Here is a 15622-nt window from a genome sequence, read left to right on the forward strand (position 1 = left end):
TTACCGTACTAAAATAATAGTATTTTATTGTACGCGTTGCGTAAGCGTACAATTCGATTTTTTAAATGAAAACAAAAAACAAAAATAAGTTTTAAATTTAGAAAAAATATATAAAAACATAGTATTTTATTTCCTACATAAATATTTACAAAAGTATAATAGATATAACAATTTTATAAAGTGGATGTTATTTTTGTAAATAAAAAAAATAAAAGAGCAAAAATTGATGTGATTTTAGCAAATAACAAAACATCTAACGGCTAAAACGTGACAGCCATATATAATGACTAATATGACTAATAATTTTAGTTTAAATTAAGTTAGGATATAATGATAATTAATTTCAAATCAATGTTCATTAATTAATTAGAAGTTAGTTAATTAAATTAGATGATCTCTACTATAATAAAATAATAATAAGATACATAATGCAATAACCCATCGTGTTTATTATGACATATTCCTCTCCAAAATTTCCTCAAATGTAACACATGCAGCGCAAAATTTGTAGGAAAATAGTACATCTGTGGGAATGGTCCTTCGGGATGATACTGAAGAATTAATTGCTAGTAGAACTGGTGTCATTCCGGGTGTACGAATGGTAAAGGAAGCCGAAGCCATTGGTTAATTCGTTGGAAGCGATATTGTCATGGATATACCAATTTGGTTTGAATATGGTGCAATTTGAGATGGCCGGATGCCAAAGAAGTAGTAGTCGATGCAGTGCACCGTGTGATTCCAAACATATCTGAATTTGGGCCAATTGTTGAACACTTTGCATGAAGAACCTATATTATGTCTAAATTTGGTGCTCTTAGATAAATTAAAGTTGCTTGTGTATTTTCAAGTCCTATGGTGTGGACTTAACCTCTAATTTATATTTCGCATCTTTGAACTCCTACTGTAGTAATCTTTCTCATTAATAAAATTATGTTTTGATTTTTTTTTTTAAAAAAAAGAAAGATACATAATGCAATATATATATATATATATATATATATATATATATATATATATATATATATATAAACTATACCCTTTGCGATATGAAATACCAGGTTTTGCTTGCATTGATGTTAAGACTATGTATGGCTAATTAATTAAAGGTGGAGAGCGAATCATATTTCATTGTTTCCCTTCTAAGTCAAGGGGAAAAAATAAATAATAAAATAAAAAATTGGACCTTTTGTTGGTTGCTTGATTCACCATACGCCACCAATCCCACCTGCAAACACCAAGATTGCTGTGGAGTGTGGACCCTTGTATTTTCTCGTATTAAAATCATTTAAATGTCGTTAAAAAAATTATTTCCTTAAAAAAAACTATATTATTTCAAAAATATTTGATTTTCTTTTAGGAAAAATAATCATATGATTTTCGATCGATACATATCTTGATTTTGGCCAAAGTTATTTCCACATAACATAACAATGAGTAACGGTTTAATTTTACAATCATATATGCATTATATTTTTAAAACATATGTCACTGCATTTTAGTTCATTTATTTAGGTAAAATTTATATATATATATATATATATATATATATACCTAAATTTTATATATATATATATATATCATGTATTCGATTTTAGTCTACTAATTTGCACGTGTTTTTCTTCAATTTAAGTTTTAATTTTATTTAAAATATTGATTTGACATCAAAAAATGGTTATCCACCATCCAAAAATGATGAAGTGACATAAAATCGTGAACACTTGACCAAAATCATGACAAAAATAATACAAAGCGTGAAAATTATATATATATATATATATAAAGATATAAAATTTTTCCCATTATTTTATTGTTCTCCTTCACCATATTCCCATCGTTTCCCCTTGTCAAAATTATGATTAACAAAAAAAAATCGATGTCTGTTAAATCCATCACAACTTCTATAAAATAAAATATAGAATGTAATCTGCACTCTCAAAGTGTTGACAAAACTATACTATTTACATAATTAATAATATTGTTCTTTACTTTTTAAAAGCTAAATAAACAGTATATATGTTTCGAATTATATATGAATATTAGAAGTAAAATAATGTTTCAAAAGGGAAATTTTGTATCGTTCATTCACTTCGATCTTGTCATATACGAACTAAAAATTTATGTAAGGAAACTTATAATAATATCGAGATATATATTAATCTTGGTAACTAGCTAGTTAAATTAAGTAAATAATGTGTAGCTAGCGTTACAAAAAATTTGTTTTCTGTTGTTTTATATTTTCAACTATATTTTATTTTGTTGTTTAAGGCACCTTCATCTTTTGTAAAGCATCAGATAGAACAAGTATATCTATATTTATGGTACATATAAATATGTAAATCTCATTTCCATAAATAATTCACTTGAAATAATAATATATATATATATACATGCACATGATCTCCCATCCCATAGCTACACAAACTTCTCCTCCAATAAAGCAATTAATTTTTCATCACCAAATAAACTCCGATCCTAACACCACCGCTCAAACATGACGGCCAAGGATTGCGGCCACCACGACGACGACCGCAAAGCGTTGCAGCGCCGCCTCTGGGCCGCCATTGTCTGCTCCATCATCTTCATCCTCCTCCTCATCCTCCTCGTATGGCTCATACTCCGCCCCACAAAACCACACTTCATCCTCCAAGACGCCACCGTTTACGCCTTCAACCTCACCACCCCCGCGGCCACCCTCACCACCGTCCTCCAAGTCACCCTCTCCGCCAGAAACCCTAATGAAAGGATCGGCATTTTCTACGACAGAGTCGACGTTTACGCGTCGTACCACGGCGAACAAGTGACCCTTGCGACGCTGCTTCCTGCCACGTATCAAGGCCACAAAGATATCACCGTTTGGTCGCCGTTTCTTCACGGAGAAAGCGTTCCGGTGGCGCCTTACTTGGCGGTTTCACTCGACCAGGATCAGTTTACAGGGACCGTGCTGATTAATATCAGAGTGAAAGGAAGCATCAGATGGAAAGTTGGGACTTTTATTTCCGGGAAATATCATCTGAATGTGAATTGTCCGGCTTATATAAATTTTGGGAAGAAGAACAATGGTATTTCTTTGGGATCGCCTGTTAAGTATCAGTTGATTATGGACTGTAATGTTGATGTTTGAGTTGATGAGCTTAATTATGCAATCCGATAATGGTGGTGATTTCTTTTTTAGATATTATTATTTTTTTATATTTAAGTTTTTTATCGTTGTATTTATGTAATGTTTTGATTCGACTGAGTAGTTTTGATATTAATATAATGTTTTTCTATTTAAGGTCTAATGTGATATTATATTGGCGCAGCATCGATCTTTTTGATGATTAAAACTTGAAAGAGAAGGGAATAACATGAAAGATCTTTAAATATATATATAACAAGAATTTTTTGTTGGACAATATGAAATATTACTATACAACGCAACTAAAATCTTTTAAATCGAAATCAAACACTTGCGATCGAGCGAACATGCATGAATACTAAGTGTAACGAGGGCATGTATGATCTTCATGTTGTACACATTTTTCATAAATAATTTGAAAGCAAAAAAACATATATATTTGAAACAAATACTGTTGGTGTAATAATTTTGAGAAGAATTACAGTATATATCATATTCGAGTGGATGATCTATTTTGGTTACCTACTAGTCAACCAAATTTGTACCCTCCAAGCGTGATCAGCATGTAACAATACATTAGGTGATCACACTGAAACTGTCTCTATCATATTTGTCATCCTCCATTCCTCTTTGTTTTGGTGAGAGCCCTTTTCAAAATCATCACATCAAGTGTGACTAGATCAAATTACCTAACCATCTGTCATTAGTAATTTTATATATATCTATATATATATATATAAAAATCTCACCATTTTCACCATTTTATATAATAATTTGCACATATTTTTTTTGGTTTTTGAGGTTATACACGTAATTACAGAATTCCCTTTAGCTGCCATAATAAAGTTTCAAGTATATTTCCTATGTCTGCCCAATTAATACATTGTGAATTTACATTTTCACCATTTTATATAATAATTTGCACATATTTTTTTTGGTTTTTGAGGTTATACACGTAATTGCATAATTCCCTGTAGCTGCCATAATAAAGTTCCAAGCATATTTCCTATATCTGCCCAATTAATGCAGCTTATTCTGCATTCTTGGAATTTCAATACATTTAAATTCGTTTCATTAATTATTATTTCTTATTGACTTGGTTATATAGTTTTCCTATATTAATTGGTCATACATCTTTCATTAAACTTTCAACAATCCACGACAGGCGACCCACTGTAGTATCAGCTTTTTGTAAGTAAACATAATTGCTAATATTTAACATATGTCCTAAAATTAAAGTTTTATTAATTGAAAGCTATATTAAAAAAAAATTTCTCTACATCAAAGAAATTTATTAATTTTGTGAAATTATTTTCAACATTTATCTTCAACGCTATGCTTTTAGTCTTCATTCTTCTAACATAATATATTGATTATTAAACTTTTAAACAAATAACAAATTAAATCAAATCATTAATTTTAATCATCTGATTCAAAACAAGTAGAATCATATCATAATCATAAATCGATATTGTATTCTACTTATATAGGAAACGTATCTCATACTTTATTCAATCAATTCGTTTATTTTTTGGAATTTGGTAATTTAACTAAAATTTCTTGTATTCCTATTTTTACGAAGAATAACTATAAAATTAACAATGATTCCTAACTAAGTAATATCTTAGAAAACTTTAGGGACCAAAAATATTTCAGTGATAAACTAAAAGTGTAATCAACAACATTTATGATTTTTATCGAATCGAAGGTAAACAAATATTTATGTTGATGTTTGAACTATAATATAATACTTATTATTAATAATATATATATATATATATAACTGAAAATTTATCTATATCTATATCTATATCTATATATCTATATCTATATAAAAGTAGCACTTTATTTATGAATTTAATAATTAGTTTTGTCATTTTTAAGGTTTTTGAAGTTTTTTATTCATTGTATAGTTTTGTTCAACGAGTATTTAATTTGTATATATCTATGTATTTATTGTAGATAAAATTAATTGCTAATATTTAATTCATGTTCGAAACGATAGTTTTATCAATTAAAAGTTATATTTTTTATTTGTCTATAAATCTAAAAAATTATTACTTTTTTTTACCTTACTTTCAAGTTTAATCTTCATCGCTATGTTTTTAGTCTTTTAAATTTTTAACATAATTTAGTATTAAACTTTTAGAGAACAAAAAATTTCAATCGATTTATTAACTTTTATCGACTTGTTCAAAATAAATAAAATCATATCATAAATCGAGATTTTATTTCACTTGTATTAGAAATGTATTATCCTTTTTTATTCAATCAATTAGTTTATTTTTTGCATTTGGTAAGCTAACAAAAATATTTGAAATTCCATTTTTTAAGAGGGGGGACTACAAAAATAATGGTGATAACTAACTATGTAATCCTTTAAAAAAAATTTGGGATTAAAAATATTTTAGTGTTGAACTAAAAGTGTAATCAACACTGATATTTTTTTGTCCAAATTAAAAAATATATAATTATAACCAACTTTCATGTTGATGTTTGAACTACATTATAATATAATATTTACCTATATAAAAGTGATTATTTAGTTATGAATTTACAGTTTTGTATTTATTTTATTTCATTCAATGACTAATTTTTTGTCATTTTCAAGGTTATTTTATGTCATTTTGTAGCTTTTTCAATGAGTATTTAATTTTATGTCTATTTATTTATTTATGTGAATTAATTATAAATATTTAATTCATGTTCTAAAGTTAAAGTTCTATTAATTGAAAGTTATTTTAATCTAAAAATTATATAGTAATTTTACAACTTACTTTTAACCTTTATCACCATCCCTATGTTTTAGTCTTCTAAAATTTTTAACATAATATTTCGGTCATTATAGTTTCGGGAAAAAAATAAATTGAATCATTAATTTAGTCATCTGGTTCAAGACAAGTAAATCAGATCATAAATAATTGAGACTATATTTCACATATAAATGAAAGATATTCTCATATTTTATCCAATCAATTCGTTTTAATTCGTTTATTTTTTTTTTGAATTTAGTAATCTAACTAAAATTTTTGGTATTCTAGATTGTAGGAATAATATTATAAAACTAATGGTGATGACTATGTAATCTAACTATGATAGTTTACTGAAAAAAATATTAAAAGATTTGAAGAAATAAAAAAAGTTTACCTTGATATTGCATATTATATGTATATGATTTTTCAAAAAAAGGAAAAAAAAGAGACATTTACATATTAATATTTTTTATTTTAAAATAAGATTATGACAAAATTATGAAACAATTATATTTATCATTAATTAAATAAATAATTGTATGACTAAATTATTTTTTTGGCATAAATTTGTTAATACTTTAACATAAGAGTTTATGTTAGAAAAATTTATTTTGTATTGTATTTTTGTTAGGACATTAATTATTTTATATGCTAAATATTATTCAATGTATATTAAATTTGATTTTCAAAGCTAACGAAACAAAGTTATTCAATACGCTAAAAAATATACACAAAATTGTAAATGTATTATGCATGAGCAAAAAACTTAAAAATCAAAGCAAGTCATAAAAACATCATGTTTTATCAGACGTAAAAAATATATATGATTTAGATGCATTTTATTCATAGAAGATCAAATTTTATCTACAACTAAAACTTTTAAATTAAAAAATTATTATTATTTTTCACTAACTATTTAAATTTTAGGTTTTGGTCACTAAGTTTTCAAAATTTGTTTTTTGTATACTAAATTTTATTTTATTCTATTTATACCTAATTGTTGTGGTGACACTTGAAAATGCTTTATTTTGCATCGAAAAATACTGACATGGTCATTATAATAATGATGCAACTTAAAAGTTTTTTGACTTATTAGATGTCACGTCAACAATTGGATTAAAAACAGTCAAAATTAAAAGTTAGTGTATTAAAACTTAAATTTGACAAATCAATTGACTAAAAATCAAAATGTGATGTATTAATGGAACTAAAAAAATTATTTTCTTTCAAATAAATTATTGTTTTAACTTTCAAATAAATTACTGTTTTAACTTATAAATCAATAAAAGTAAAATTATTATTTAACAGATATTACTTTTGTTGAAGTGCAATAACTATTTATACTGAGAAGAACAATCGAAACATGATGTTTGAAATACAACATAGTTTAAAATATTGGATTAGTATTGTTACCAATGACTATAATTATTGAAAATGCAATAAGCATTCGGCCATACAATATGTATCAAAGTGAAGGTCATGACTTCGATTCACATTGATTGCAAGCATAATTATTGGGAGGAGATTATTGGGTACAATAATTATCTCTTTGCTATGTAAAATAATCAAAATGTAGTGTTTGAACTGTTACGCATATTAAAATATTTGAATTGCACAATTATATATCAATTATATATAGCTTTTAATAAAATTCAAACGCTCAGTCTTACGGTTTATAAAAAATCAATGTATTTTTTTACATTTCTCGGCTAATATATAACATATGTTATTGTTTTTAAAGTCATTAATTAAAAAAATAAATTAAATCCAAGGTATAAAACATAAAAGCATCGATTAGATACCACAAATCGATCGTAAAAAGAAAAAATTAAAGACATAATGTTCTCACTTCAATAATAATTAGAAATCAAATCATTATAACCAAAGTTTGAAATTGATAGTAAAATATATAACACTTAATTAAAAAATTTAAGCAATCAACTAATAAAATTATTATAATGTGTCACGTGCAACCGTGCAATTTTCTAGTTAAAAAAAAAAGTGACAAATTTCACCCTGCAAGATTAGTAAAATCGTACATTGATTAAATTCTTGAATCTGCCGGAAAATGTATATATTATAAGAAAAGAAAGTTCCACATGATTTTAATAACCATAACAAACATTGGAATAAAAAATCTATACCAAACAACTTGCAGAAATATATGCGATAATTTATGATAAATCTCATGACATTCACCATTTTTTTTCCCTCAAGATTCATCGTAAAAACGTGGTACCAACCGAATGAGGTGATATCCCACCCTGGCTGTATATACGTCATGTTGAGACTCGAAACTGGAGTTGAAGAATGCTACAAGAACATGCACACATGTTGATAAGATGGAGTAACTGATGTTCCAAATCACACAAACAGCAGAACGAAATAGATCGTATGCATGTACCGCCGTGGAGAATGAGCAATTCTTTTTAACCGGTCAACTTCTGTTTTTCGTGTCTATATCCGGCTAATATCGCGACCAAACACCAAAGTTGTCAACCAGTTGACTGCCACATAAAACCTGTTTCTCCAGCTGATGACCCGGGTAAGATATGCTGAGCGCCAAACAAACCAGCTTGGAAATCCTGCCATCGATATACCTTTTGCTTCCTGGGCAGGAAGATTACAAATTTATAACTAAGTCAACTATAATGGGGGTTTTAGGTAACTAAAGAAAATTACAGAAGCATGTAAAAAATAAACCTTGCTCTGCCTAAGATCCACGAGTGCCTTGTATCTCCCAATGGTAGCCATGCTCCCCATATGCCTATAAACAAATGATTTCCCCAAGTCCAGTTCTTTTGCAGCATTGGCTCGTCCTCCACCAGATTTGCCTACATTATTTAACAACTGGGCTAGATATTTTCCTTGCCGCTCTGCCACCTAACAGAAATGTTCTTAATGTAGTCAACTGCTGAAGTTGTAAAACTTGTTGAATATTTCAATTTTTGGCTTCATATGGGAGGATGAATGATATACAAAAATGCTGTTGGCTTATAGAGGACTTTATGATCTTTCAGCATAAATACTCGAATTTTAAAATGCTAATGGAACAGTATCATACAGAGAAACAATGAATTGTATACTATAATCTAGCGTGAAAATAATTTGAGGAAAAAAAGAGGAAAAAGAAAAGGCAGATTCGGACTATCCCATAGCTTACTTGGGCCAGGGCGGGAAGGACCGGCTTGCCTGTACTTTCAAGAAAGCCACTGCAGTCACCAATGGCAAATACATCCGGCACAGAAGGTACTCGCAGCCAATCATCGATTCCAATCCTACAGTAGCATGATGTATAGTTACCACGTGAAAAGCAGTTTGGATGGTACAATATGACACAAATCAAAGTGAAAATGAAGATTGCTTCAGGAAATTATGAAATATAGCAAAAATTGGCATATAAGTAAGAGTCAAAACGCAAGAGCAATGACCTACATAATAGGGGCTGAGCTAGCGCACAAAGCCAAGTATTATAGAAATATGATGTGAAAAAAAGCAGTTATCCCTTAAACGAATACAATTCTAAAGTAAAAAAAATGGAAAAAAAAAAACCAAAGAATTTAATCCCTACATTAATATCAAACCTTCTAAGAATTTCCATCTAAAAGTGCATCTGAGTCTAAAATCATATAGTTTATAGCTGCACAACTCGATGAAATAAAGTGACATGGATAATATTTTTTATTGCCAAATGAATACATACCTCCCACCAGGTGCTTTAGGCACTTCCAAGGACTTCACAAATGATGAGGGACCGACCCCAGTAGACCACACTAAAAGACCATAAGGAATATCTGTGTCATCGCTCAGTATTATCTTTTGAGGTTGGACATCCTTCACAATTCCATGAACAAGACGAACTCCTGACTGAGAAACCGATGTTTCAGACTGATCCATAAATTAAAAGAAAACCAATCCCACATGTACTACAACTCTACAAGTGTAACAGAATAAGGACACAAAGGGAACACTGTTAAAACATCCCAATCCCCACCTTTCCAGATTATAAGCCATAAGAAGATGCGTGTAATTGTCAGTTGTTGCGGGGTTTCAGGACTGCGCAAGGGCATTTGACAAAAAAACTTGATTTTGTGATGTATAACAAATTGACTTCAAATATGGGAGAGAGATATCTACCATATTATGGTTGTCATTCCACAGCTTATTCTGCATCCAGGTTAAAATGTATACGCTATGTTTGGTTTTCCATTTCTTGAAATCTTTTACGACTCAGTAAATGAAACCAAACGATACCAGCTCATTTTCATCTGCTTCAACAAAATTATTTTCACATCCCCAAATATGATAGTTACTTTTAATCCAAAGTTCCATCGTTCTACAAAATACTTTATTATTATATTTTTTTCTACTCAATGACAGTAACTTTAAAATGGACCACACATTATTGAAACACGAAATGTCTATGATGTGGCATCACTAATCCAAGATATTCTTGAACAAAAATAAAATAAGATGCACTTTCAAACAATTAAACAAATAAGACTAATTATACTTTTTATTTTCCAATAAAATCTCTACCCACAAACTTTTTTGAAGATATATATGTTTGGATTGCTGGAAACCAAACCAAGCGATACATTAGTTTCATTCCATAAATGAATGAACAATGAAAGACTCGATTTAAAGTTAGAAAGGGAATTCATTAATTTGCATGTGAAGGAAATCAATTCTCTAACAATACATTTCTTAATTGCCCAAACTGATGGCTGTCATGCTTGATTTTGATCTGCTGTCAATAAATGCTATGAATGAATTCAATCGTGTGTTTTGAAAAAGAAAACAAAAATTTCCTATTTTCATTCTACTTATTCATCTCTGATTCGTTTTGGTACCTAATTAATTTTCTGTGAAGCATTTGTTAAGTGTGTCTCTCTCTACGAAAACAAAGGCCATGTATCCACCACCAAAAGGACCAAATCAGTTACCAATTCAACAAATGAAAGAGGTCAACCATGATCAAGTTCAAATTCAAGTCCATGCCAGCTCATAATGACCACCATTTTCAAAATCAAACTAGGGACCTAGTAAATCATTACAAATTAAAAAAAAATATGAGATCAGATTAAAACCCATCGTATATGCAAGGAAACGACAAGATTTTAGGTCACGCTAATAGTATACATGTTGTCACGAAATATTGTTGGTTGATTTGATATATTTTTTTGAAATTCCGAAGTTTCTCGGTAGCTATAATGCTTGACAAATGTCATAAGTGGTTTCAATGTATTCTGCATCTGAAGATGAAAGAGTCGCAAATTTCACTTTGTTGAAGAGTGAGAAAGTGGCTTTACACCAAAATATAATGCATTTTCAGGGACCTATTGTCTATTGATCTAGTTCAATCACTATCAGTGGGATTAATATGATCGCTGCCTTTTTTCCTTCCAAAATTTAATTTAAATCGCAAGGCCAAAGCACAAGAACTTCATAAACTTATGGGAAATCTCATCAATGATGGAGGAATTGAGTTGACAGTTAAAAATAACACCGAATAAAAAGTAGCACCCATATTAGGAATATGTACATATGTGTAGAAAGGAGTAATGAACGCTTCAGTGAACATATGGGTAGAAAGGAGCAATGAAAGCTCGTGGAAAATTGTTGAAATAGCATGGATTATGGTTTGCAAACACTGAATATGAATGGAATTCCTTACCTTCGTCAATTGCTTAATTGCATATTTTCGTAGTCGGTCGTCAAATGAAGACAATATCTCACTTGCCTGTGAGGTGACAAGCAAAAGGGTAACAAATTAAAATTGAATTGTAAATGAGCTTGACTCAATAAACTTTACTAGGATAGGTGAGAGGAAGAACATAGATGGGATGTAACCACAGCCTAACCTCAACTAAGGTAACGTGAATATAATCTTTCACGTGTGTGTATCTTTGATGTACATCCTTCATTATAAAGTCACTGAGTTCTCCGCTGAACTCGACTCCAGTGGGACCACCTCCAACAACAACGCAGTGCAGAAGCCGACGCTTTTCTTCATCGGTGACACCTGCTCAACCCACAGTGAACAGGGGATGAGCCTAACTATCATGCTTCACCTATCACCCCACTTAACCATTTAACTACTAGATTTCTCTTACCTGGAACATCTGAGAGCATCAGATTTAGAAGCAGTTTCCTCCTTATTTCTTGAGCATGATGAACTTCACGGAGAAAAATTGCATGTTCGCTTGCACCTTTAATACCAAATGTAGAAGCTTCTGCTCCCGAAGCAATAACTAGCTTGTCATAAGAGACGCTGAAGTTCCTCGGATCTAGTGTACGGGTCCCATCAGTCATCGTTTGACAGTGAACCTAGAAAGAAAGATTATTTTCTTCTACAAATTACTCAAAACATCACATAAAGTAAACTCAATAAAAGTCAATTTAGGACTCCAAATAACAGAGGTCAACTCCAGGCTGGGACAATGATCACAAGATATCAAAAAATAAATTTATGATTCACTTTCATAATATGCTGCGATTCCATGCTTAGCAGTAATTACTAGGTACAAGAACCAAAATCTATTATAAACGTGATATCTGAAAATTAAGAAGATTTCTGGTTTTGGGATAAATGCTCATCTACGATTATGCAACTCTAAATTTCAAAAACAACTCTAAATTTCAAAAACAGTCACTACCGCGGTAATTTTTTTCCAGTTCGATTCACTCACCATGTAATCCAGTTTTAGCTCACTCAGAGAGAGAATTAATACCTCACAGCATAAGCATACAAGATCCAACGAAGTAAAAATGAGAAATCAAAAGACATGCAAATTGCTTAACTTCAAATAGTACAATTTGCCTCAACTCTTAAGAAAGTAACAGTTTGTATATGTAACAGTGTTCAAATACTAAGTTCTTAAAAAGAACAGGGCTGCAACACAAGAGCATAAGCTCACAACCTGATGGTTCTGGAAATCGACGCCGGTGGAATTAGCGAGGAAGAAATAAGAACCGGGTTCACGAGAAATTGCGGGTTGGATCCTCCCAATGGGCTCCGCCACGGACCTGAACTCAAGTGTGCCGACACAAGTGGAAGCCAATAAAGGAGTGAAAACCATGTGGTTCCTCGGGGAGACACACACTACGTCGTATGTCTTGGTGTCAATATCCTTAATCAGCCTACATCCAGCCCAACCCGAGCCGAGCACAACCACTCGGGGCTTCTCGTCCCCCTTGGTTGGCCCCAATCCCGCATAACTTCCCCCAGAATCAGAGCTAATATGCCGCAATAGTTGGGTGAAAAACGGCGGAGGAACGGATAATGCTGATGATTTCCGCGGCGGCGATTGTCTAGTGAAGGTGCTGGAGAGTTGGATGAAATTTCTGAAAAAAGGCATTGAATTTAATCTTCTCCGAAATAATTTCTTGATTATTCCAATATTATGTAAACTATTCCTTGAAAATGGTAGGGGTTTAAGGGTTTAAGAGTAGTGAGTAGTACGTATTTATTAATTGCGCTAAAAGAAAGGAATTTGGAATGGGTCAAGCGGTGGTTGGCGGCGGGCTCCGGCGGTGAGGAGGCCGCTGACGCTGCGTAACAACGATGGTCAATTATTGTTCAAAAATATAATAAAAAAAGGATTATCGGCCATCTGGCATATATTAGCGGACCACGTTGAGTGAGCGTGACGTAAATAATTAAGACTTTTTAACAAAAAAAATAAAATTATTTATAATTAAACATAATATCTTAATCATAAATCTAATAACTCATAATTTATGATATCAATAATATCAAATTAATTATATTAATGCGTAGAGATATTAACCCCAAAATAACATCTTATATAAAATTGAATTTGTTAAATATAATTGTATTATTGGGAATCGAGGATCGAGTTGCGAACAAAAGCGTCGGATACTTAAGTTATCAAACTGAAAAGTTATAGGATGCACCAAGCAACACTTTGCAACTTGATTAGTACGACATTGTTCGGCTTATATAACAAATATAATATTTTTATGGATCAAATTGAATATGAGTTACATTTTACAAAATAAATTCGTGATATAATCTCAAATAAATTTTTGTATTTGATGAAAGATCTTCCGAGTTACTTGACTCTAATTCTTATATCAAAGAGTTGGAATCGCACTATTCTGAAATATTTTTATCCGGAAGGTTTGTGCTTTTCTTAAAAAAGAACTCTTCATTGTTTCAACATCGTTGATTTTATAGGTTTCTGACAAAAAGAACATGGGTGATAATGCTATTTTTTGGGATCAAATGACTATGATTTAAATACATCACATGTTATGGATTTAACACAATGTAACATAAATTCTAAGGAGCACATTCTTAAAACTAATGTTTATTTAGGTAGTGTTTGTAACATTTAAAAATAAGTAGTTATTGATATTCTCTCAATTTGTTAAAAGAATCTCCATAATCATTTATTTTTAGAAGTTACAAACACTACATTTGAATTTCAATAAAATTATCAAAATTTTACCTTTTTCGGCCTCAAAATTTGTCATCCTCATTTCACCTCGAATCGGTTTATACCATTATTTAGGGAGTGTTTGTAATAGATTATGTTTTGTAGATACTATTAATTTATAGATTATAAAAAAAATTAAGAAAAATCAAAAGTTGGTAGTGTTTGAAAACAAATGTGAAAATTTAAAAATCAAAGTTGTGTAGTGTTTGATAAATAAGTGATTAGAGTTATTTTAACATTGACCATTTTATTAGAATCACTTTTGGAGAATCATAATCATCACATGACTAGCTTTTGAATTTCAATTAACTTAAGCATAAGTTAACATATAATCTAGATTTAAAAAACACACAAAAATATTTTTTTAAATACAAAATCTAACAAACATTTTTTTTAGTGATTGTAAACACTCCATTACTCCGTCCAAAAATATTATTTTGTAAGTTCAAAATAATACAAACAAACAAACCTTCCCCTAAAATAAATTTATTTAAAATTCATAGGAGAAACTAAGTGTGTCCATTTTTAATTTAATAATCAATGAGAGGTTGAAATTTAGTGAAGTGAAGTGACGTAATTAATGCATCTAGTGATCATGAATGCATAAATGAACGGTACGCTGACTCTCTACATTTTAAATCTTCCATAAAAAAAAAGTAAAGTTTAAATCCTTGTTACTTAAATAATGTAAAAGTTTAACACCAACGTGCAACTGTTGACTTTCTGCCTCTTTATTAAAAACAAAAAACACACCCTTGGCTACTGACTACTGTTTCTATACCGGGCAAAAAAATATCCCAATATTAACAAAAAATGGGGGAAAAAAAAGTAATATATTTTTTAAAACTATATACATTTAATCTCCCAAAAAGATCGAACCTGTTGAAAATATATATAAATATATATTATTATTTATTGTTGAATGTTGAAGGTTGAAAGTTGAAAATTGAGTTGTAAAATATTGAAAATTAGTGTGTGATGATGTAATTAATGATGTATTAATTTTTGACTAATCTCCAATTGAGATCTATAAATAGGTCTCTCCATTTGTGTAGAAAAACACAATTGTGAAGAGAGAAAAATTTTATAAAGTGTAGAATTTGATAAATTTTGAGTTTTTGAGTTTTTACTTTTTACCGTAAATTTTTACTTTTTCACAACACGTTATCAGCACGATCGCTCGAAGGTTCTCTATATTTTCCGACGCTCCAAAATACAAGAAGAAGTCAAAAATATTCAACAAGTAAAAATTTTTATTTTACTGTTTATATATTTTTTGTGTATAT

General features: G+C 30.0%; 2 protein-coding genes across 3 annotated transcripts; one reads left to right on the forward strand and one right to left on the reverse strand.

Annotated features, from left to right (window-relative positions):
* Positions 1-2433: 2433 nt before the first annotated feature.
* Positions 2434-3208, forward strand: LOC140893076 (NDR1/HIN1-like protein 1). Its single transcript, XM_073302151.1, has one exon. It carries the CDS (start codon positions 2492-2494, stop codon positions 3119-3121), a length of 630 nt encoding a protein of 209 aa, XP_073158252.1. The 5' UTR covers positions 2434-2491; the 3' UTR covers positions 3122-3208.
* Positions 3209-7928: 4720 nt separating this feature from the next.
* LOC140887558 (internal alternative NAD(P)H-ubiquinone oxidoreductase A1, mitochondrial-like) lies at positions 7929-13439 on the reverse strand. 2 transcript variants are annotated; one of them, XR_012151943.1, is made up of 9 exons: positions 12795-13439; positions 11988-12201; positions 11736-11896; positions 11549-11614; positions 9575-9738; positions 9035-9149; positions 8575-8754; positions 8276-8481; positions 7929-8184 (listed from the first exon to the last, which is right to left on the reverse strand). XR_012151943.1 is itself a non-coding variant. In XM_073294875.1 (8 exons), the coding sequence occupies exons 1-8, from the start codon at positions 13230-13232 to the stop codon at positions 8329-8331; spliced, it is 1491 nt and encodes a 496-aa protein (XP_073150976.1). In that variant the 5' UTR covers positions 13233-13439; the 3' UTR covers positions 7929-8328. The 2 variants fall into 2 exon arrangements, 1 of the variants encoding a protein (XP_073150976.1); XM_073294875.1 differs by having other exon boundaries at positions 7929-8481.
* Positions 13440-15622: the final 2183 nt, after the last annotated feature.

This window comes from Henckelia pumila, chromosome 3 (genome assembly GCF_033568475.1).
Source record: "Henckelia pumila isolate YLH828 chromosome 3, ASM3356847v2, whole genome shotgun sequence".
NCBI lineage: Eukaryota > Viridiplantae > Streptophyta > Magnoliopsida > Lamiales > Gesneriaceae > Henckelia > Henckelia pumila.